This window comes from Rhinopithecus roxellana, chromosome 5, assembly GCF_007565055.1.
Source record: "Rhinopithecus roxellana isolate Shanxi Qingling chromosome 5, ASM756505v1, whole genome shotgun sequence".
NCBI lineage: Eukaryota > Metazoa > Chordata > Mammalia > Primates > Cercopithecidae > Rhinopithecus > Rhinopithecus roxellana.
This window is the reverse complement of record NC_044553.1, coordinates 30,898,745-30,923,807: the sequence shown is the minus strand read 5'-3', so window position 1 is coordinate 30,923,807 and position 25,063 is coordinate 30,898,745. Positions and strand designations below refer to the sequence as shown.

At 42.8% G+C, this 25,063-nt stretch overlaps 2 protein-coding genes across 12 annotated transcripts in view; one reads left to right on the top strand and one right to left on the bottom strand.

Moving 5' to 3' along the window:
- FRMD5 (FERM domain containing 5) overlaps positions 1 to 4,647 on the top strand; it is a 337,862-nt gene extending 333,215 nt beyond the window's left edge. For 2 of the 9 annotated variants that reach the window (XM_030931284.1, XM_030931281.1), the window contains 3 exons: positions 978 to 1,321; positions 2,207 to 2,258; positions 2,601 to 4,647. In XM_030931284.1, coding sequence (XP_030787144.1) covers positions 978 to 1,321; positions 2,207 to 2,258; positions 2,601 to 2,614 — 410 coding nt within the window. In that variant the 3' untranslated portion in view covers positions 2,615 to 4,647. Of the gene's footprint in view, positions 1 to 977 lie in introns of all 9 variants that reach the window. The other 7 variants (XM_030931282.1, XM_010385238.2, XM_030931283.1 and 4 more) reach the window with 4 other exon arrangements.
- Positions 4,648 to 6,966: 2,319 nt separating this feature from the next.
- WDR76 (WD repeat domain 76) overlaps positions 6,967 to 25,063 on the bottom strand; it is a 45,241-nt gene continuing 27,144 nt past the window's right edge. For all 3 annotated transcript variants that reach the window (XM_030931279.1, XM_010385240.2, XM_030931278.1), the window contains exons 10-13: positions 18,844 to 19,061; positions 16,860 to 17,012; positions 14,328 to 14,381; positions 6,967 to 9,244 (exon numbers count right to left, since the gene is read on the bottom strand). In XM_030931279.1, coding sequence (XP_030787139.1) covers positions 8,980 to 9,244; positions 14,328 to 14,381; positions 16,860 to 17,012; positions 18,844 to 19,061 — 690 coding nt within the window. In that variant the 3' untranslated portion in view covers positions 6,967 to 8,979. The remainder of the gene's footprint in view (positions 9,245 to 14,327; positions 14,382 to 16,859; positions 17,013 to 18,843; positions 19,062 to 25,063) is intronic.

The window sequence follows — 25,063 nt, the reverse complement described above, 5'->3', positions numbered from 1 at the left end:
CACATATCTATTTTATATATATCATATATATCACATATACAATATATTATATATATTTTATATTATATATATATATGAGACAGTCTTGCTCTGTTGCTTAGGCTGGAATGCAGTGGTGTGATCTTGGTTCACTGCAGCTTTGACCTCCCAGGCTCAAGCAACCCACCTACCTACAAAGTAACTGGAACAACAGGCATGCACTACCACACCTGGCTTCCTCCCTGCCCCAAGGCAGAATCTTGCTCTGTCGCCCAGGCTGGAGTGCAGTGGCACGATCTCTGCTCACTGCAACCTCTGCCTCCCAAGTTCAAGAAGTTCTTCTGCCTCAGACTCGGGAGTAGCTGGGATTACAGGCACCCGCCACCACACAAATATAAATTGTTGTATTTTTAGTAGAGACAGGGTTTCACCATGTTGGTCAGGCTGGTCTCGAACTCCTTACCTCGTGATCCGCCTGCCTCGGCCTCCTAAAGTGCTGGGATTACAGTCATGAGCCATGGTGCCCAGCTTTTTTTTTTTGTTTTTTTTTTTTTTTTTAACATGGAGTCTCTCTCACTCTGTTGCCAAGGATGGAGTGTAATGGTGCAATCTCAGCTCACTGCAACCTCTGCCTCCCAGGTTCAAGCGATTCTCCTGCCTCAGCCTCCCAAGTAGCTGGGATTACAGGCATGTGCCACCACACCTGACTAATTTTGTATTTTTACTTGAGATGGGGTTTCACCACGTTGGCCAGGCTGGTCTGGAACTCCTGATCTCAAGCAGTCCACCCACCTTGGCCTCCCAAAGTGCTGAGATTACAGGCGTGAGCCATCACGCTCAGGCTGTCATCTTCTTGATATATCGAAATAGAGTGCAGCGGCTACTGCTGCTGGTCATGTGGATGTGCAGAATGGTACCCAATAAAACACAGTGGGTGCCACTGGAAAGTAAAGGGTGCATTGGGACACAGCCTAGTCATGTTCCTTTTGCCTTTCTAGGCCTAGAGTCCCTACGGGACAGTGCCCATTCCACGCCAGTGCGTTCCTCTTCCCATGGGGACACCTTCCTGCCTCACGTGAGAAGCAGCCGGACAGATAGCAATGAGCGAGTAGCTGTGATTGCAGACGAGGCCTACAGCCCTGCAGACAGCGTGCTGCCCACCCCTGTGGCTGAGCACAGCCTGGAGCTGATGTTGCTTTCCCGGCAGATCAATGGAGCCACCTGCAGCATCGAGGAGGAGAAGGAATCTGAAGCCAGCACCCCAACTGCTACAGAGGTGGAGGCCCTTGGGGGAGAACTGAGGGCCCTGTGTCAGGGGCACAGCGGGCCCGAGGAGGAACAGGTGAATAAGTTTGTTCTAAGTGTCCTCCGTTTGCTCCTTGTGACCATGGGACTCCTCTTTGTTTTGCTCCTCCTCCTGATCATCCTTACCGAGTCTGACCTTGACATTGCCTTTTTCCGCGATATCCGCCAGACCCCCGAGTTTGAACAATTCCACTATCAATACTTTTGTCCCCTCAGGCGATGGTTTGCCTGCAAAATCCGCTCAGTGGTGAGCCTGCTCATTGACACCTGAGAAGGCATGACTCCTCCCAAAAACTAGCCAGGTGGACCAAGGAGCCCAGCTACCCATTCCCAGCAATGGGACCCATCGCGGAACCATCGGCACATATACCAAGTCCTCCTCTCATGACTCAAAGTCCACTGCAGCCTAGGAGGGTGTTTCCCAGAAGAAGAAAGGGATAGGCTCACGCCCTGTCTAAACAAACTGGGAAAACTAATTTTCTTCAGAAGTTATTTCAAGAAAGGCTCAGCAACTCTGTTTCTCATCTTTCCAATTTGCAGGATAATTTTTGGTTTATGAATTTTGATTTTTCATAGATGTGTATTATTTTGAAGTATCAAATAAAAATAATTTATTTTACTATTACTGATTATTGCAGTAGTGTCACCTAGCAGAGGGGACACTAGTTGAATACTAGAGAGCTGCTGTCCTCTGTATTCTGCAGGAGCTTTCCTGCTGGTGCCACTGGGTTCCAGTAGATTCGTCACTGCAGCCTCAGCAGGGTAGGCCAGGGATCTGGACAATGGGGACTGTTTAGTTTTTTTTGCCAGACAGAACTTTTAAAAAAGTAAACATCCATGTAGAATGATTAAATGGAAAGTTGCTTCTTATGATGGTCTGAGTTGGATTTTCTTTTCCTTTTGTTTTTTCAAATCTGAGCAGAGTGGGCATCTGAAGGGACCACCGCTACAGCAGCAGCAGCAGCAGGGGTGGGGTAAGTCTGTCCCCTTAGTCTAGAGCCTAGTGGGCATCACCATAGTTTTGTATAATGAAACTAGACTTAACATGATTTTTTTTTCTGAAGAACCTCAAGACTTTTATAGTGCTCCAGGGGCGTTAAATGAATTCAGTGGTGCCAGAGAGTTCTGTCAGAAATGTTGGACAAAGTATGGTTAAGAGAAAGCAGAGTTAAGTTACCTGAGAGACTGTTGAGATTTGGAGAGCAGTGCTTATTTTATATACACCCCCCAACCCAAAGACTATTTCAATTTATATTTTAACAACAAAATGTTATTTTCTTAACAATTCATATTTTGTTTTTACTTTATGGATTAAGAAAATAGAGCCTGATGAACTAAATGATGCAAGAAAGAAACCGATCCTGAGAATGAAAAGCTTCAGAAAATAGAATTCCAAGATCAACAGCCTTAGAAGGGACCAGGAAAAGAATCTTTTAAAATAGGATTTCTAAGAGATGCCTACAAAACACAGAAGGTGACCGTGGCAGAGACCAACACTTAGATGTAGAAATGCTGCCCCTTAGGGTCATCCTCTGCATAAGTTCTAGGAAAGCATCACCATCCTTGCAGAGGGAAGTCCTGGAAGCACACAGAAGCACAGGCATATGAAGGGTGAGTGTGGGGTCCTAGGCCCAAGCTCTTCAACTCTAAAACCAATCACACACAAGATCCTGTTTTCATCTCAGGGAGAGATTTCTAAGTCATCTGGGGCTTGAGGGCTTATTTAAGGATGGTCAATGGACATATTCCTGGACCCACACAAAAGTAGAGCAGCTGCTGATTCCCTAATCGGACAGCCCCAAACGCAGAACAGAATGAGTCACTTGTAGATTTGACCTCCCCTATTTTGTCCCCTGAGATGGTAGAACCATGTCCATGTTTAGAATACAACTGTGGAATAACTGGGGCTCTTAGGGAGAGATTTGCATAATTTTAAAGACATCCTTTCATCTGGACCAGAGGTCAACAAACTTCTGTAAAGTGCTACACAGGAAATATTTTGGCTTAGCACGCCTTGCTCTGTCACAACCACTCAATTCTGCCATCACAGCACAAGAACAGCCATAATTTGTAAATGAAGGAACATGGCTGTGTTCCAATAAAACTTCATGAAAAAAGTGAGATGAATTTGGCCTACAGGCCATAATATGCCAATCCTGATCTAGACAGTAAAACCGATCCTTACCAGTATGTTAGCAGAAGAGGGTCAGTCAGCTCTGTTTCCATGCCTGACATGCATTAAAGATCTGAGACCTCTTCCCAGTGGAGGCACCAGGGTTGCTTGTTTAAAGGGTGCTTGAACAACTAACCAGCAGCAAAAAGATGTCTGATGCCAAATGGGCAAGATCAAATACTGGAATGCTAAAACACAGCTAGAATCTAAGAAGGGAAGAGGGCCTCTCTGACCATTTTCATACCAGCAACAATTTAGGCAGAATTATAAACATCTATTTATCGAGTGACAATACAAACCGAAAGAGATCCTAGTAGAGATTAGGGGTCATTTAAAACCAACTAGCCACTGCCACTTGTCATCTACATAGCAAAGGCTTTATTTAGCACAGGACTAACGTGAAAAGTAGACCCAGAGATGAAAAGGCTGTCAGGAGACAGGGGGCTGGTGTCAACCTGGATATCTACTGTCTTATGCAACATAGAAGATTACCTTTTAGTGTAGTGCTCCTACCTCAGTTTGTAGAATCTGGTGTTTCTATGCAGTGAGTGATAGCCTCAACTCCGACCTTTCATATTCACATTAGAGACAGATGCAGTATTCCATATCCTAGTATGTTCCTTGTGTCTAGAGTTCTAACAGTACAGTAGTCTATGCCATTTCTAACAGCTAAAGTTTGCTCTCTAAACAGAAACTTTAGGGTTTTTTTCCAGGGCTCATCCCAGAAAATATGGATAGAAAAGTTTCCTTCAGTTTGCTTTTCAAATAGTGCTTGAATAATAAACCTCCTTTGGTGATTAGTCTTTTTTGGTATATCTCCACCATTAAAAATTGTTCAAGTTTTTAACCTGGTTATACTGTGTTCTAACATGTCTCTCATTTTCTCTCAAAATTATTTTATCATTGTAGAAAAAGCACTGATTTTCATAGCTTCATCTATCAGAATAAAACTCTTACTAAAGAATAGCGTACTGCATCTTTAAGCAGTAGAGGGTAAACTACCTGCAAATGTGAATTTCTTAGTTTCATTTGAAAATATATAGTTGTTAACCTTCCGTGTGCCAAAACCTCTTAAGTTACATTTTCCTTCAAAGCAATGTACTTTTTTCTACATATGCAGTATGTAGTTAGCATAAAATCATTGGTGCCATGAAGATTATTTTTAAACTTAAATAAATATTTAAATATCATGGAAGAGTGGGCTCTTTCTTTAATAACAGCCTGTCTTATTTTCCTCCCTTAAAGTTACACATAGATAAAAGAATACCGGTGGGATTTACACAGCTGACTACTATTCACTTGGATCATATAAAATAATCATTTTGCTTGTATCCACCTATTATCCTTGTCCCATACCCCCAAATACATACTGTTAGAAACTGAGAAGTGGCCAGGCACAGTGACTCACGCCTATAATCCCAGCACTTTGGGAGGCCGAGTTGGGCAGATCACAAGGTTAGGAGTTCAAGACCAGCCTGACCAACATGGTGAAACCCCCCCATCTCTACTAAAAATACAAAAATTAGCCGAGCATGGCAGCGTGTGCCTGTAATCCCAGCTATTCAGAAGGCTGAGGCAGGAGAGAATCGCTTGAATCCAGGAGGCGGAGGTTGCAGTGAGCTGAGATCATACCACTACACTCCAGCCTGAGTGACAGAGCAAGACTATCTCAAAAAAAAAAGAGAGAAACTGAGAAGCTATAAAATGTAATAATTTTAAAGTGAATTGGACATCATTTTTCTGATGAGGAAAACCAAGAAGGCTAAGTGATTTTCCCAAAATTACATAGTGGTAGAGCCCAAACTAGAACCCAGATGGTCCAGCTTCTGGTCTGGTGTTCTTACTCAAGCCTGGAGTAAGTGGGAGCACAGAAAATACTTTCTAAGAAGGAACTACAATGATACCACCACCACATATTTACAAAATGCATCCCTATAGCATTATCTTATCTGATTATGTAACCATCACTCTGTGGCTACAGAATTGGAAAATGGTCTTCCAAATTCCATGAGGATAAGAGGTGACACTGGGGGCTTGGTCCACTGTGCTAGCTTCTTACCTAATCTTTGTCTTCTCAATTCTGCCTACCCTCCACTCTCCCATTTGTTTCCAGATCATCTTCCTAAACACCTATCGGGCTATGTTACCTCCAAATTTCAGAGGTACCCACACTATCTATAAAATGCTATCCAGCACCCTATCCCCAGTGGAAATTTTTTGTATGTTTTTATGACATAAGATTTTGCTTGAAGTGATCCAAAAAGCACAAGAAACACTGGACCTGGGTGGCTTCCCATGGCCCTGCTGATTCACAGCAGCCTCCCTTCTGCTGACAGCTTATCAAGAACAGCCTGTGCACACACCCTGGTAGGACTCTAGTCCCTATTCCCTCTGCTTTGGATTCCTCTAGCACAATCTAGCTCCTCTGCACCTGAACACACTTGGTTTTAGCTCATGAACAGGCTTCCTCTTCAGACCCCTACAACCTGCTGATGGAATGGAATAAAACAAGCAAAGCACACTTTTAATAAATTTCCTCTTGCCCAGCTTCCATTTTGGGGAAAATGTATCATAAAATGTTTTGTTCTTCAGCTCTGTGTAATTGTACTAAATGTTATCTTCCTCATAAATTCCACTTTTTCATTTGAAAATCCAAATATTTACAGCCAAATGAGTCAAAATACAATCTGCTGTCTTGGTATTTCTAGCCATCAACACCTTACTAAAAAGCAGGGGGAAATGTACTAAGTCAGAAAGGACAACCCAATAGGACATGGAAGTTTTTGGAATCTGAAGTTAGAGGGCATATATTTCCTCTTCTTAGTATGATACAGAAGGCCTGTGTGTCTTCTCCCCCACTCTACCCCATTTACTGTACAATGGCTGAAAGGATTTAAATCCTTGTATCCACAGCCCTAAGGATCCCTCCTTTCCTAGAGAACTCCCTTTCTAAAATCATCTTGGTGAAAACGAAGCTCAAAGGCCAGAATACTTAAAATAGGACTTAAGCAACTCAGATTCTATTAATTCCTAATCATTTGTGGTCTCCTAGTCTGACCAAGTCTCTGACAACCGAAAATGAGAATTGTCTGCTCCTTACTTAAAAGTTACATAACAAAAGGCTGGGTATGTTTTAAAAAAAAGAATAAAAAGTGGAATTCAGAGCTTAAGAGATACTATAAAGGCCAAACTTACAGAAAAGCCTTATCCTGAAGGAAGCAAAAATACACACATAATTACAGAAGCCAGCTGCAGGCAAGTCTGTGGGAGAAGTACCTTTCACTACAGATTACAGTGTAAGAATGTCCCAAGGGGGACAATTTTCTTTTATGTGCTGTCTAGATGTAAACAATTACTCCATTAGAAGAAAGCTTATCACAAAAAAAAAAAGTCCCTACTCATTCTACTTTCTTCCTGCATTGCCTCCAGATATAACTCTATTAAGTGTAAGTGAATATAAATAGCACTGTTTATGAAGCTAGTATGGCAAAAGAAACCACAAAAGTGAGGAACATGAAGAATTTGCTAACATTTATTGAAGAGGCCAGGCCACTACCGCCAAGTATTCAAAGCTTAAATGATGGTACTAATTTGATTGAGAGTAGTTTTCAGCATCTTTAAAAACAAAAACAATTCCCATAGAACTAACCACTCTAGAACCCATGAGATTAATTGGTGTAGAAATGAAAAAGGGAGCCTAAAGCCTTTACGATGTTTCCTGAACAGTTTAATTATAACTCAACCTCACTTAGCTTTACTTTCCCTTTATAAATTAACATTTCCATCTCACTTGTCAATTCCTCTACTTATATCAACTAGAAAATAGAGAACTATTGTTCATAAACACCTAAACCTATTGAAAAACTAAACCTTTTTACACTTAGATTACAGAGAAGAAAATTATTTAGAAATTTGTTTTCAAGGAAATTATATATCACTATATTTCTCTGATATAGAATTATGCGAAAATATTTCCTCTTAGAATTCAAACATATTGCCAAAGCTGTTTACAAGTCTTTCAGTATTTGGCAATGAAGAATAACGAAAAAAGTTGGATAGATGTCACACAGTAATATGAATAACTGATTTGGCAGCTCCCCTCCCAACAACAAACACATTGAAATTACCATAACTTCTGAAAAGAAAAATTTTTGATAAAATACCAAAAGTGGTATTTCATAATATTTCACCTAAATATGAGTAAGAATGAAGGTATTCACTTAACAAGCTACTGAATTTCCTTTGGACAGTTTAAAGATCGGGACAGGTAAGACTGGGGCATTCTTCATTCTAAGCAGTAGCTTTCACTTCTTTATCCATTACCCATGGTACTACAGTGATAAATATATATATATATATTTATTTACATCAAAATATACATAAACATATATACCTACCAATATATATGCATATGTAACTAAGTTTTACCAAACAATACTTACTCAAATATGTTTTCTGTTCTTTACAAATTCTTTCCTTTTCATTTTTTTCAACACCAGTCATTTGTCATTTAACTGATTTCATGTGAAGAGCAAAAACCCCCAGTCTGAAAAACATAGGTCTGAGGCAATCTTATCCTGGAATGCCGGGACCGGGGCAGATTCAAACCCTGTGCTTGGGAGTCCTGCCTGTGTCTCAGGAGTCATCTAGAGGAAGGGGAAAGGAAAACACAGACAGACCCCGACACTGCCCTGGGTAAACCAAAGCTGCTTGGCAATTATCTTGGCATTTCACATAAGATTTAACCTACAGGCAGGGGGCAAAAAAAGTTCTCAGTTAAAAAAATCAAGTTTCAAATCACTGAGTTAGATTACCTTTCCGGATCCCCTTCCAATGTGTGAGCCTAGAGATAAGTATTCATTCCAAACTATAAAATAAACCACAAATCACTATAGAATCAAAACCATATCATTAGATCACAAAAACTTTAATAGTCAAAGCTTTATAATATTAGAATTTCTCAGCATACTGTCTCAATTAAAAGTGCTCATAGCCAGGTGCAGTGGCTCATGCCTGTAATCCCAGCACTCTGGGAGGCCGAGGCAGGCAGATCACCTGAGGTCAGGAGTTTGAGACCAGCCTGGCCAACATGATGAAACCCCATGTCTACTAAAACCACAAAAAATAAGACAGGCATGGTGGCAGGTGCCTGTAATCCCAGCTACTTGGGAGGCTGAGGCAGGAGAATCGCTTGAACCTGGGAGGCGGAGGTTGCAGTGAGCCAAGATCACACCATTGCACTCCAGCCTGGGCAACAAGAGCAAAATTCTGTCTCAAAAAAATTTTTAAAAAGTCCTGAAGGCACCTGAGCCTCCCCTCAAATTCCCTCCCCATCCTGCAGAAGCAACCCTCCAAGACTTCTCCCTTACTAAAATTACTCTTCTTATAGTCTTATTAATAAAATAATGTTAATATTTGCTAAATGTAACACATTACCAAGTAAACACACTAAAGCACGCCAATTAACTAGGTTCGTTGGACAGTGGTCTATTTGAACAAATTGATGTTCTTAAACCAAAAACTCAGCAGCTTTTTTCATTCATAAAAACATGTATCTTCCCGCTGGAATTACCTCCAGCCAAAATATACCGAGTTGGGTGCATGGCATTGATGGAACATACAGAGACAAGGCATTCTCCGCCAAACGAATGCACCCTCTTTCCTGTCTCATGGAAGATTTCTACCCGTCGTGGATGGGCCATACTGCCAACTATGACACAGTCTTCTTGTTTAGGATCCCACATGGCTTGGAACCTGGTCAGCCATCGCCCAGTGAAAGTGTTGTGCCTAGTGAGGAAAACAATATATTTTTTAAATGAAGTAAGGTTAAATAAGGTAGCACTGGGCAGAGGGTAAAGATGGCATTGCTCCTAAATGCTAGTTTTTTCTGCCAAGTTTCTTCTCAGTAAGTTACTGAGTTACCACCAACCTTATCTCACCCTCTCTACAGGACTGAACCTCTGGACAGATATCCTCCTCATCCAAAAATCTCCCAAAGTAAAACATATGGAGTCCTTTATAGTTCTCAAAAGCAAAAACAGAAGTACTGCCCTCTGCCTTAATATCACTAACAATCCTTTTTCATTAAAGTATGGACTATAGAGAAACACATTTCCCACTGCTACTTAAATGACGCTATCGTTAATGAAAATTCTTAGCCCCTAGAATAATCACCCTACATAAACGTTTTAAAAATATACAAAATATAGGTGGGCACAGTGGCCCACGCCTGTAATCCCAGCACTTTGGGAGGCCGAGGCAGGTGGGTCACCTGAGGTCAGGAGTTCGAGACCAGCCTGGCCAACTTGGCGAAACCCAGTCTACTAAAAACACAAAAATTGGCTGGGCAGTGGCTCACTCCTGTAATCCCAGCACTTTGGGAGGCCAAGGGGGTGGATCATTCAAGGTCAGGAGTTTGAGACCAGCCTGGCCAACATGGTGAAACCCCGTCTCTACTAAACATAGGAAAATTAGCTGGGCGTGGTGGCAGGCGCCTGTAATCCCGGCTCCTAGAGAGGCTAAGGCTGGAGAATCGCTTGAACCCAGGAGATGGAGGCTACAGTGAGTCAAGATTGTGCCACTGCATTCCAGCCTGGACAACAGAGTAAGACTCTGTCTCAAAAAAAATAAAAATACAAAAATTAGCTAGGCATGGTGGCGTGTGCCTATAATCCCCGCTACTGGGGAGGCTGAGGCAGGAGAATTGCTTGAACCCGGGAGGTGGAGGATGCAGTGAGCTGAGATCGCACCACTGCACTCCAGCCTGGGTGACAGAGGGAGACTCCATTTCAAAAAATAAAAATTAAAAAATTAAAAAACAAAATACTGGCTGGGCACAGTGGCTCATGCCTATAATCCCAGCACTTTGGGGGGCCGAGGCAGGCGGATCACCTGAGGTCAGGAGTTCGAGACCAGCCTGACCAACATGGTAAAACCCCATCTCCACCAAAAATAGGAAAGTTAGCCAGGCATTGTGGCTCAGGCATGTAATCCCAGCTACTCAGGAGGCTAAGGCACAAGAATTGCTTGAACCTGGGAGGCGGAGGTTGCAGTGACCCAAGATCGTGCCATTGCACTTCAGCTTGGGCAACAAGAGCAAGACTCCACTAAAAAAACAAAAGGCCAGGCGTGGTGGCTCATGCCTGTAATCCCAGCACTTTGGGAGGCCGAGGCGGACAGATCACGAGGTCAGGAGATCGAGACCATCCTGGCTAACATGGTGAAACCCCGTCTCTACTAAAAAAAAAAAAAAACAAAAAAAAAACAAAAAAAATTAGCCGGGCATGGTAGCAGGCACCTGTAGTCCCAGCTACTGGGGAGGCTGAGGCAGGAGAATGGCGTGAACCTGGGGGGCAGAGCTTGCAGTGAGCTGAGATGCGCCACTGCACTCCAGCCTGGGCAACAGAGCGAGACTCCTTCTCAAAAAAAAAAAAGAAAGAAGGCCGGGCGCGGTGGCTCAAGCCTGTAATCCCAGCACTTTGAGAGGCCGAGACGGGTGGATCGCGAGGTCAGGAGATCGAGACCAACCTAGCTAACACGGCGAAACCCCGTCTCTACTAAAAAATACAAAAAACTAGCCGGGCGAGTTGGCGGGCACCTGTAGTCCCAGCTACTTGGGAGGCTGAAGCAGGAGAATGGCATAAACCTGGGAGGTGGAGCTTGCAGTGAGCTGAGATCCGGCCACTGCACTCCAGCCTGGGTGACAGAGCGAGACTCTGTCTCAAAAAAAAAAAAAAAAAAAAAAGAAAAGAAAACAAATTACCCAATTAAAAAATGGGCAAAGAATCTGAATACACACTTCTTAAAAGATGACATACAAATGGCCAATTATATGAAAATATGTTCAATATCACTAATCATCAGTGAAATGCAAGTTAAAACCACAATGAGATATCACCTTACATCTAGGAGAATGGCCATTATCAAAACAAGAAGAGATAGCAAGTATTGGTAAAGACATAGAATATAGAGAAGAAGGACCCCTAGTACGTTGTTGGTGGAAATATAAATTGGTGCACCCATAATAGAAAACAGTATGGAGGTTCCTCAAAAAATTAACAATAGAACTACCATATGATCCAGCAATGCCACCACTGGGAATATATCCAAAGGAAATGAACTATCTGTGAGACACCTGTACTCCCACATTCACTGTCACATCTAAGATATGGAATCAATCAATCAATGGATAAATGAATAAAGAAAACATAGTATATACACATAATGGAATACTATTCCACTTAAGAAAAGCCTATCATGGGCCGGGCGCGGTGGCTCACACCTGTAATTCCACCACTTTGGGAGGCCCAGATGGGTGGATCACGAGGTCAGGAGATCGAGACCATTCTGGCTAACATGGTGAAACCCCGTCTCTACTAAAAAATACAAAAAACTAGCCGGGCGAGGTGGCAGGCGCCTGTAGTCCCAGCTACTCGGGAGGCTGAGGCAGGAGAATGGCGTAAACCTGGGAGGTGGAGCTTGCAGTGAGCTGGGATCTGGCCACTGCACTCCAGCCCGGGCGATAGAGTGAGACTCCGTCTCAAAAAAAAAAAGAAAACCCTATCATGGATGAACCTGGAGACATTATGTTAAGTAAAATAAGCCAGGCGCAGAAAGACAAATACCACACGACCTCACTCATATGGGGAATTTTAAAAAGCTGAGTCTGGTTCGAAGGTAGTGACTTATTTTAATTGATTGTTCACAGTCAGTTACAGATAATACTCTTTGTTCTACTCTTTCCCACCTGCTCACTACTGTACTTGACTAGTCTAAAAAATAATAATAAATAAAAAACAACAAAGTTGTAAGGCCAGGCATGATGTCTCATGCCTATAATACCAACACTTCGGGAGGCCCACGTAGGAGGATCAGTTGAGGACAGGGGTTCCAGACCAGCCTGGGCAACAGCAAGTCCCCATCTCTACAAAAAATTTTTAAAATTAGAGGGACATGGTTCTGTGTGTCTGTAGTCCCAGCTACTTGGGAGGCTGAGGCAAGAGAACTGCTCAAGTCCAGGAGATTGATGCTGAAGTGAGCCATGATCATGCCACTGCACTCCATACTGGGCAAGAGAGCGAGACCCTGTTTCTTTTTTAAAAAAAAAGAAAAAAAAAGAGAGAGAGAAGATAAGAAACTGCTGGGCAGAGAGGGAAAGTGTTGGGGAGATGTTGGTCAAAAACTATGAAATTTCATTTAATAGGAGAAATACATTCCAGAGGTCTACTGTATATCAGGATGACCATAGTCAATAACAATATTTATATTCTTGAAGATTGCTGACAGATTTTAAGTGTTCTCACCACAAAAAAATGGTAAGTACGTGAGGTAATACATACGTTAATCAGCTTGATTTAGCCATTCCACAATGTATATATTTCAAAACATGTTGTACATGATAAATATATACAATTGTATTAGTCAATTAAAAAATAAGACTGGGTGCAGTGGCTCATGCCCGTAATCTCAGCACTTTAGGAGGCCGAGGCAGGTGGATCACTTGAGTCCAGTTCAAAACCAGCCTGGCCAATATGGGAAACCCTGTCTCTACTAAAAAAAAAGTACAAAAATTAGTTGGGCATAGTGGTGCGTGCCTGTAGTCCCAACTACTCAAGAGGCTGAGGCAGGAGAATTGCTTGAACCCAGGAGGCAGAGGCTGCAGTGAGCCAAGATCATGCCAGTGCACTCCAGCCTGGGCAACAGAGCGAGACTCTGTCTCAAAATAAAAATAAAAAATAAAAATAACATAATATAACATAACATAACATAACATAACATAACATAACATAACATAACATAACATAGGTTGGGCATGGGGGCTCACACTTGTAATCCCAGCACTTTGGGAGGTCAAGGTGGGTGGTCGCTTAAGGTCAAAAGTTCGAGACCAGTCTGACCAACGTGGAGAAACCTCATCTCTACTAAAAATGCAGAAATTAGCCAGACAGAGTGGTGTGAACCTGTAATCCCAGCTTCTTGGAAGGCTGAGGCAGAATTGCTTGAACCCAGGAGGCGGAGGTTGTAGTGATCCGAGATCATGACACTGCACTCCAGCCTAGGCTACAAAGTGAGACTCTGTCTTAAAAAAAATATAAAAATAAATAAAAATTGTGGACCTGAAAAAAAAGAAACTGATAAAATGGAACAAAATGTATGAAGCAGGCCAGGCGCGGTGGCTCAAGCCTGTAATCCCAGCACTTTGGGAGGCTGAGACGGGTGGATCACGAGGTCAGGAGATCGAGACCATCCTGGCTAACCTGGTGAAACCCCGTCTCTACTAAAAAATACAAAAAACTAGCCGGGCGAGGTGGCGGGCGCCTGTAGTACCAGCTACTCGGGAGGCTGAGGCGGGAGAATGGCGTAAACCCGGGAGGCGGAGCTTACAGTGAGCTGAGATCCGGCCACTGCACTCCAGCCTGGGCGACAGAGCGAGACTCCGTCTCAAAAAAAAAAAAAAAAAAAAGAGTATAATCAAAGAAATGAAGTGGGAAGATGGGGAAACCCTCTAGGCCCAGAATAAACAGACACAAACAGAGCTTCAGACAGCCTCATCAGCAAGTGAATAATTACAGTCTTCAATAAGATAACATGAGTAATTCAGTTCAGAATAAAGTCTGAACTATTAACCAACAATAACCTCCCACCTGCAGAGAACAGCTACTGACTACAAGAGACTGAACCTCTACAGACACAGAGAACCTAGAACCAAGAACCCTTCCGGATAGGAACTAGCAAACTGGGACACTTACAATTTTTGTATTCAAAAATTAGGACTATTACATCTCTTTGACAATCAGATGTCTAATGTATGCACTGCAACAAATGGTTCATGGTAATCCACATCTACATTATTTGGCATACAGAAGCCTACCTGATGGTGGTGAGGAGAGGAATCTTATAAGATACACAGCTGCTGTCAAAAATTCTGCAAAATAAAGAGAGTAAGACATTATTTTGTTTCTTAAAAACTTTCTGAAATAAATATCAGTGTATTTAACAAGCTTCTCATTAATTCACGGTATGAAATACATAATTGTCATTTAAAAATATGTAGGATCAGGCCAGGTTTAGAGGCCACAGGAGGATCACCTGAGGCCAAGAGTTTGAGACCAGCCTGGGCAATACAGTGAGACCTATCTGTACAAAAAATTTAAAAATTAGCTGGGTGTGGGGCACATGCCTGTAGTCCAAGCTACTCAGGAGGCTGAAGTGAGAAGATCACTTGACACTTGAGCCCAGGAATTTGAGATTACACTGAGCTATGATCACACTACTGCACTCCAGCCTGAGCAACAGAGAGAGACCCTGTCAAAAAAAAAAAAAAAAACAGCGGGGGTAGGATCAGGCTCCAACAAATCTTGGCTAAAATACTAAACAAAAGTTGCAAGACGTTTTATAAAATAAGTCAGTGCTTACAGTTTAGTGTAGAAATCATTTGGCTGGCTGTTGTGGCTCATGCCTGTAATCTCAGCACTTTGAGGCCAAGGTGGAAGGATCACTTGAGGCCAGGAGTTTGAGACCAGCCTGGGCAATATAGTGAGACCCTATCTCTACAAAAAAAAATTAAAAATAGTAATAATAGCTAGGTATGGTGGCGCATACCTCTAGTCCCAGCTACTTGGAAGCTAAGGCAGTAAGATTGTTGGAGCCCGTAAGATTGCTAGAGCCCAGCAGGTCAGGGTTGCAGTGAGCCATGATCATGCCACTGTACTCTAGCCTGGGCAACAAAGAGATCTTGTCTCTAAAAAAAACATTAATAATGATAAACGAATAGAAATAAAATGCACATTCTAAAGTGATAATCTGAACTGTAAAATTATATCCACAATTCACAATAATATGTGACATAAAGGATGTGGTCTGAAAATGTACAAATCACCTAAAAGTACATCTGTGTATCAAGAGCAGTTTCCGAGACTCATCAGTTGAAGGCTTGATAGTGTCATTTCCAGACTAAGACCAACCAGCAACCAAGGAGGAGTTGTGTTTTGGTTTTCAAGAGACAGCATCTCAGTTGATGCCCAGGCTGAAGTGCAATGGCACGGTCACAGGTCACCGAAGCCTCAACCTCCCAGGTTCAAGTGATCCTCCCACCTCAGCCTCCCAAGTAGCTGGGACTATAAGCACACAATACCATGTCTGCCTACTTTCTTCTGTAAAGACAGGGTCTCTTTCTGTTGCCCAGGCTGGTCTCGAACTCATGGGCTCAAGTGATCCTCCCACCTCCGCCTCCCAAAACGCTGGGATTATAGGCATAAGCCACTACACCTGGCCAAAGAGAGGAGATTTTATACAGCAGTTGGAGAAGAGTCTAGAAGCCTCCACTGAGCACTTCAGCAGAAGGAAACTAACAGCATCACCACCTCCTTCTCTTCTCCTTGTGCCTAGCTTTTCTAGTATGGTTGCTTGGCACTAGAGTTTATTGCCTAAATAGATTAGTAGAAAGCCAAACCACTAATAGTTAATGTAACAAGACTAAACTGCAGTGTAAATGAACAGGAACAGAACAGGTAGCTTTCGAGACAAAGGAAACTGAATGAGTGGAAAGGGGATGCTGGCCTACCACTCCCTGGTGACTCTCTTTCTGCACCATCTGGTAATACTCACAGACTTTGCTAGAAACTGGACAACTGTCACACACTGCAGACCACGCTCTTCCCAACAGGTGGGTTTAAACAGAAACTGGGTGCCATTCTGGAGCCTGGTGCACAGTATACACTCAACTGAATAATACAGGAATTCCAAAATGGCTTAAGGTAAAACTCTTAGAAACTGAAAAGTGCTTGCAATTTTAAGCAAAATCAGGGATTCTAAAAGAGAACAAAATAATTTTCCTTTGTGATTACACTAATGTTCCCGACATCTTTATTGACACTGTTTTGTTTTTTGTTCAACTGGTTTATATTACACTTTAAATCCATTTTTGGGAAGTAGCTATAGAAAAGTACTAAAGCTAAAACCCTAGAACTATAAAACCATATCCAATAGCTTGTACAGAACCCCAGTTTTTGCTATTTTCTGTCTGCTCACGGTCTGGGGCTCTGCAATTTCCATTCAGCACTTCACTTGCAGAATAGATCACACTGACCCCAAAGTATGCTAAAATTATCTCCTTCTCACAGCCTGGTTTCGGGGATTCTTCAGTGCTTAAAGGAAAGCTGGACCATAAACCCCCCAGGGTAGCTACGGACCTTTGCCAGTCTCAAGGAAATTTCCAGGACCCAAAAACTGCTGAAAAGCCATTAAATACAGGTCATCAGTCTTTAGGAACCTAGATATGACTACTAAACAATAACAATAGCAATTTAATAGGGAACAGCAGTAAACAAAGCTTTTGGTTTACTGACACAATAGCTATAGAATCTTTACATTCCTTAAAAACATTTCTGCCTTCCCAATTTACCTCAGATTACAATCGGCACATGTGGTCACCACTCTGTTACCAGTAACAGGTGAAAAATAGGCAGAAGCAATGCTCTTTGTATGTTCAGTCAAAGAAATCAAAGGCTGACTTCCCCTGGACTTCAGTTGCCTTGCATCATAAATATGAGTATCCCTGTAATGGGAGAAACAATGATCAATGTTGCCATAGTACATGTAATGAGCCTCTACAACAGGGCTAAACATAAGTTAGACACTCACATACTTGCTATACTGAGGAACATTTAAGACACAACTCTCGACTGGGCGCGGTGGCTCGTTTGTAATCCCAGCACTTTGGAAGGCTGAGGCAAGCAGATCACCTGAAGTCAGGAGTTCGAGACCAGCCTCAACATGGAGAAACCCCATCTCTACTAAAAATACAAAATTAGCTGGGTATGGTGGTGTACACCTGTAATCCCAGCTACTCGGGAGGGTGAGACAGAAGAATCGCTTGAACATGGGAGGCGGCAGTTGCAGTCAGGTGAGATTGCGCCACTTCACTCCAGCCTAGGCAAAAGAGCAAGACTCCATCTCAAAAAAAAAAAAAAAAAAAAAGACAGCACCCTCTAATACTCTACTAGTTTTCCCAAAACTGGTATAGATAACAAGTACAATACTAGACACATTCCAAAACTATAGCAGATACATGGATCCAGTGCATACAGAAAGACAAGTTTTTTTTTTTATTTTGTCTTTTTTGAGATGGAGTCTCACTCTGTCATCCAGGCTGGAGTGCAGTGGTGCAATCTTGGCTCACTGCAACTTCTGCCTCCTGTGTTCAAGTGATTCTCCTGCCTCAGCCTCCCAAGTAGCTGGGATTACAGGTGTATGCCACCACACCTGGCAATTTTTTGTATTTTTAGTAGAGACAGGGTCTCACCATATGGGCCAGGCTGGTCTCAAACTCCTGACCTCAAGTGATCTGCCTGCCTCAGCCCAAAGTGCTGGGATTACAGGCATGAGCCACCACGCCCGGCTTTCAAGTTTCTAGTTGGTTTTTTTTTTTTTTTTTTTTGAGACGAAGTCTTGCTCTGTCGCCCAGGCTGGAGTGCAGTGGCCGGATCTCAGCTCACTGCAAGCTCCGCCTCCCAGGTTCATACCATTCTCCTGCCTCAGCCTCCCAAGTAGCTGGGACTACAGGCGCCCACCACCTCGCCCGGCTAGTTTTTTGTATTTTTTAGTAGAGACGGGGTTTCACTGTGTTCGCCAGGATGGTCTCGATCTCCTGACCTCGTGATCCACCCGTCTCGGCCTCCCAAAGTGCTGGGATTATAGGCTTGAGCCACCGCGCCCGGCTCTAGTTGGTTTTTCAATCCTTCCAAGAAAAAAGTTAACACAGGTCAACAAGTTATAGGTCACATATAACTTTTTTTCCTTAAAATTTAAACTTTCTTCTCGTAAGATTAGAATACATACAATGCCAAGAAAAAAAAATTTCTTTCAGCATTTTCACTATTTATTAAATCTAAAAGAATTTATTTAAAAAAAATCACTCGGCCGGGCGCGGTGGCTCAAGCCTGTAATCCCAGCACTTTGGGAGGCCGAGACGGGCGGATCACGAGGTCAGGAGATCGAGACCATCCTGGCTAATACGGCGAAACCCCGTCTCTACTAAAAAATACAAAAAACTAGCCGGGCGACGAGGCGGGCGCCTGTAGTCCCAGCTACTCGGGAGGCTGAGACAGGAGAATGGCGTGAACCCGGGAGGCGGAGCTTGCAGTGAGCTGAGATCCGGCCACTGCACTCCAGCCTGGGTGGCAGAGCAAGACTCCGTCTCAAAAAAAAAAAAAAAAAAAAAATCACTCAAGTCTCAATCAGTGTAGAAAGGAAAATTACTTGGCCTTTGGGTATTACAAAAGTAATACCTTTTGTAATATTTTATTACAGTATCTTTGACAACCAAACTAACCCATGTAATTTTGACATTAAAAGGTCTAAGTCATAAAGTCTTATAAAGACCATACCTCAATCCGGCAGTGATAAAATACTGTCTATGCACTGGGTGGACATGAACAGTTCTTATTTTTCCCATAGAAGAACTGGTAAGTTTCTCATAAGAAGTTCCAGGTGTCCGTCTATCCACCAGTGACATATTTCCATCCCAGTGTCCTACTATCAAAGTGGAGGCATCTTCTGACAAGAAGTCGAAGGAGGAAAAGCTACTTCTTTCATTTCTATACACCTAAGAATATAAGTAACAATCAGCTTGTATCACACTCTTCTTGTAAAGAAAGCCAAAACAGCCAGGCGCAGTGGCTCACGCCTGTAATCCCAGCACTTTGGGAGGGCGAGACGGGCGGATCACGAGGTCAGGAGATCGAGACCATCCTGGCTAATACGGTGAAACTCCGTCTCTACAAAAAATACAAAAATTAGCCAGGCGTGGTGGCGGGTGCCTGTAGTCCCAGCTACATGGGAGGCGGAGGCAGGAGAATGGCGTAAACTTGGGAGGCGGAACTTGTAGTGAGTGGAGATCCGCGCCACTGCACTCCAGCCTGGGCGACAGAGTGAGACTCCGTCTCAAAAAAAAAAAAAAAAAAAAGAAAGCCAAAACATAAATTCTTTGGTAAAAGGGTTATAAAACACTTTACCCAAATAACCTCATTTATCCTCTCATCATCCCCATCAGATGCACAAGACATAATGGAAACACAGTCAGGGTATCTGGGGGGTCCACTGCCTTGAATATTTATCATTTCTATGTGTTGGGAACATTTCAAGTCCTCTCTTCTGGCTATTTTTAAATATACAATACACTGTTGTTAACTATAGTTACCCTATTCTGCTATTGAACATTAGAACTTATTCCTTCTATCCAACTGAAAATTTAAAAAAAAAAAAAAAAAAGGAAACAAAGGCACTGATCAGCTGTGTCTACAATTAAATGGCCCATCTACCCATGTCAGGGCTACATCCCAAATCTCTCAAACCCAATAAACCTCAGTTCCAGATCTACCCTGTGAAACTTAACAAGAAAAGAACTGAATCTGAATTCTACCCAATTGAAATTATATTTTAACATGCAAAGTAACTTTGCCAACCAAGTCCAAGATACACAGCTGAATGCTCACCTACTCTTAGTAGAGGAGTAAATATATACATTTTTTTGACAGTTAATCAGGCTACATCTATCAAAATGCTTAATGCTTATACTTTTGGACCCAGTAATTTCACTAAGAGATCTGTAACAATGTCTGCTGCAAGATTGCTTATAATAGCAATAAGCAGCAACATAAATATCCACCAAAAGAGATCTGGTTAAATAAATGATGGTCCACCTCTACTTTGAAATACCACACAATGCTAAAAAGACTAAGGTACTTTTATAGTATTAACTGTCCAAGATATACTATTAAGTATATACTATTAAGAAAAGAGTTGCAAAAGGCTATGTATATTAGTATGAAGCCATTAGTATAAAGAAGAGGAGAAAAAATGTATAACTATATGCTTGTAAGCACAGGTATACTTTTGTGGAAGCATACTCAAGATACGCAACAATGGTTACTTGTGGATAATGCAAATGAAGGACAGACAGATTTACTTTTATATCTGAGTTACTGTAAATATTTTATCATGAGCATTTTTTTGGGGGGGGGACGAAGTCTCACTCTGTTGCCCAGTCTGGAGTGCAATGGCACAATCTCGGCTCACTGCAATCTCTGTCTCCCAGCTTCAAGTGATTCACCTGCCTCAGCCTCCCAAGTAGCTAAGATTACAGGTGCGCACCACCACACTCAGCTATGTCATGAGCATGTTATTAAGTTTTTAATCACATGTAATCCACAATGCAATCACTTTGGGTTTAGGACTCATGCATATAAAGAATAAAAAATAAATCTTCCTGTCAACTAAGAGGGGATGACAATTCTTACTATTGAATCATGAATTGCTGATTTTTAGTTTTAAAAACAAGTATTATAAACTAAGAATAAATTAATATACTAAAGGCATCACAACCTTCACACCCCACAAAAAGACCAATATATACAAATGAAACTTGGCATATTCAATATATTTAAATGATTAAGAGCAGGGGCTTTGGAGTCAGACAAATCCTGGTGTAAATTCTTGTTCTGCCATCTATGTCCTTGAGCAACATCATAAACCTCTCTTTGCCTCAATTTTTTCACCTGTTAAACGCAATAACATTACTCATTTTCTAGGGTGTTATAAGGCTTAATGATGTATATAAAGCACACTCAAGATAGTGCCTAGTATAAGGTACCTGTTCAGTCAGTAGTATCTGAAACAAATTACAAATACATGCAATACCAGGAATGAATCTTAAAAGCGTTACACTAGGGAAAAGCAGCCAGAAACAAAAGGCTATATATCATTTAATTCCAAATGCCTGACATTCAGGAAAAGGCAAAATTATAGGGACAGTAATCACATCAGTGGTTATCAGGGATTGCAGACAGTGGGAGAATGACTACAAAAGGTTATGATGTAGTTTTGAGGGAAATGGAAATTTTCTTTTTTTTTTTTCCTGAGATGGAGTCTCACTCTGTCACACTGGCTGGAATGCAATGGCGCAATCTTGGCTCACTGCAACCTCCGCCTCCTGGATTCAAGCCATTCTCCCTGGCCCACCCTCCTGAGTAGCTGGAATTACAGGCATAAGCCACTATGCCCGTCTAATTTTTTGTATTTTTAGTAGAGACGGGGTTTCACCATGTTGGCCAGGCTGGTCTCAAACTCATCATCTCAAGTGATCCACTGCCTCAGCCTCCCAAAGTGCCGGGATTACAGGCATGAGCCACTACACCCGGCTCTATAGCTTAATTATGATAGTTACACAGGTGTACACAATTCACCAAAACTCACAGAATTGTACACCTAAAATGGTAAATTGTACCATATGTAACTTTTTTTTTTTTTTTTTAAGAGTCTCCCTCTGAGGCTGGGCGCGGTGGCTCAAGCCTGTAATCCCAGCACTTTGGGAGGCCGAGACGGGCGGATCACGAGGTCAGGAGATCGAGACCATCCTGGCGAACACGGTGAAACCCCGTCTCTACCAAAAAATACAAAAAACTAGCCGGGCGAGGTGGCAGCGTCTGTAGTCCCAGCTACTTGGGAGGCTGAGGCAGGAGAATGGCGTGAACCCGGGAGGCGGAGCTTGCAGTGAGCCAAGATAGCGCCACTGCACTCCAGCTTGGGCGACAGAGCGAGACTCCGTCTCAAAAAAAAAAAAAAAAAAAAAAAAAAAGAGTCTCCCTCTGTCACCCAGACTGGAGTGCAGTGACACAATCTCAGCTTACTGCAGCCTCTGCCTCCCAGATTCAAGTGACTCTCATGCCTCAGGCCTTCCGAGTAGCTGGGACCACAGGTGCACACTACCATGCCTGGCTAGTTTTTGTATTCTTAGTAGAGGTGCAGTTTCACTATGTTGGCCAGGCTGGTCTCGAACTCCTGAGCTCAAGTGATCCACCCTCCTCAGCCTCCCAAAGTGCTGAGATTACAGGTGTGAACTACCGTGCCTGACCTATTCTTTGTATTATTGCAAATAATGCTGGTATGAATATTCCTGTACAAGTTTTTGTGTGGACTTGTGCTTTCATTTCTCTTGGGTGTATACCTAGGAGGGACATTGCTAGGTCATATGGTAACTCTGTTTAACATTTATGGAACTGTCAAACTTTCCCCAACCAACTATACCATTTTACATACCAATTCTCAATGGATAAGAGTTTCAATTTTTCCACATCATTGCCAACACTTGTTATTACTGGCAAGTGTAGTTATCCTAGTGAGTATAAAGTGGTATCTCATTGTGATTTGCATTTCCCTAATGCTTAGAATCTTTTCATGTGCTTATTTGCCATTTGTGGTGGTTTTTTTTGTTTTTTTTTCTTTAAGATGGAGTCTTGCTCTGTCACCCAGGCTAAAGTGCAGTGGCGCGATCTCAGCTCACTGAAAACCCCACCTCCCGGGTTCAAGCGATTCTCCTGCCTCAGCCTCCCAAGTAGCTGGGACTACAGGTGCCTGCCACCACACCTGGCTAATTTTTGTATTTTTAGTAGAGATGGGGGTTCCACCATGTTGGTCAGGCTGGTCTCAAACTCCTGACCTCAGGTGATCCACCTGCCTCAGCCTCCCAAAGTGCTGGGATTAGAGGTGTGAGCCACTACGCCCAGTGCCATTTCTGTTTCTTTAGAGAAATGTCTATTCAGATCCTTTGCCCATTTTTTAATTGGGTTAGCTTTTTTAATGAAGCTGTAGGAGTTCTCCACCTATTGTTTTAAGGTCAGACTTATTGAAATGTAAGTTACAGCCGTGCGTGGTAGCTCACGCCTGTAATCCCAGCACTTTGGAAGGTCAAGGTGGGCAGATCACTTTAGCTCAGGAGTTTGAGACCAGCCTGGGCAACATGGCAAAACACTGTCTCTACTAAAAATACAAAAATTAGCCAAGCATGGTGACACATGCCTATAGTTCCAGCTACTCAGGAGGCTTAGGTGGGAGGATCACTTGAGCCCAGGAGGTAAAGGCTGCGGTGAGCCGAGATCAAGCCACTTCACTCCAGCTGGAGTGACAGAGTGAGACTCCCATCTCAAAAAAATAAAAATAAATAAGGCCAGGCATGGTGGCTCACACCCGTAATCCCAATGCTTTGGGAGGCCAAAGTGAGTGGATCACCTGTGGTCAAGAGTTCGAGACCAGCCTGGCCAACATGGTGAAACCCCATCTCCACTAAAAATACAAAAATTAGCCAGGCGCGGTGGCACGTGCCTATAATCCGAGCTACTCGGGAGGCTGAGGCAGGAGAATTGCTTGAACCCAGGAGACGGAGGTTGCAGTGAGCCAAGACTGCACCACTGTACTGCCACCTGGGCAACAAGAGCAAGACTCTGCTTCAGAAATAAATATGTAAATAAATAATTGAAACACAAATGTTCGACTGGGTGCAGTGGCTCATGCCTGTAATCCCAGCATTCTGGGAGGCCGAGGCGGGCGGATCACAAGGTCAGGAGATCAAGACCATCCTAGCTAACACGGTGAAATCCCGTCTCTACTAAAAATATAAAAAAAAATTAGCCGGGCGTAGTGGTGGGCACCTGTAGTCCCAGCTTCTCAGGAAGCTGAGGCAGGAGAATGGCATGAACCCAGGAGGCGGCAGAGCTTGCAGTGAGCAGAGATCACACCACTGCACTCCAGCCTAGGCGACAGAGCGAGACTCCGTCTCAAAAAAAAAAAAAGAAACACAAATGTTCATCAATTGATGAACAGATGAATAAAATGTGGAATACCCATACAATGGCATATTATGCAGCCATAAAAAGGAATGAAGTACTGATACATGGCTACAACATGGATGAACTATGAATACATTTTGTTAAAGAAACCAGTCACAAAAGACCACAAATTGTATGATTTCATTTATGTGAAATGTCCAGAATAGGAAAATCTGGCCAGACGCAGTGGCTCATGCTGTAATCCCAGCACTTTGTGAGGCTGAGACAGGTGGATCACAAGGTCAGGAGTTCCAGACCAGTCTGGCCAATATGATGAAACCCCATCTCTACTAAAAATACAAAAATTAGCTTGGCGTGGTGGCATGCGCCCGTAGTCCCAGCTACTCTGGAGGCTGAGGCAGGAGAATCCCTTGAACCTGGGAGGTGGAGGTTACAGTGAGCCGAGATCATGCCACTGCACTCCAGCCTGGGCAACAAAGTGAGACTACATCTCTACAACAACAACAACAACAAAAATTCCCCGGGCATGGTGGTGGGTGCCTGTAATCCCAGCTACTAGGAAGGCTGGGGCAGGAGAATTGATCGAACCTGGGAGGCAGAAGTTGCAGTGAGCCAAGATTGCGCCACTGCATTCCAGCCTGGGTGATGAGAGTGAAACTCCATCTCAAAAAAATAATAAAATAAAAAATAAAGTTCAACTTATAAGACTTCTCTTATTGAGACAATCTGATACAGTTAAGCAAATCTGAAAGTTCATCTCAAATGACATGTTTGTTTTAAGCATTAAGTAGAAGATGTCTTATTTTGAGAAAGGGTCTCACTCTGTTGCCCGGGCTGAAGTCCAATTACATATGTAATCATGGCTTTACTACAGCCTCACTCTCCTGGGCTCAAGCAATCCTCACACCTCAGCCTCCTGAGTAGCTATGACTACAGGCACGTGCCACCACACCAAGCTAATTTTTTTTTTAGAGGCAAGGTCTTA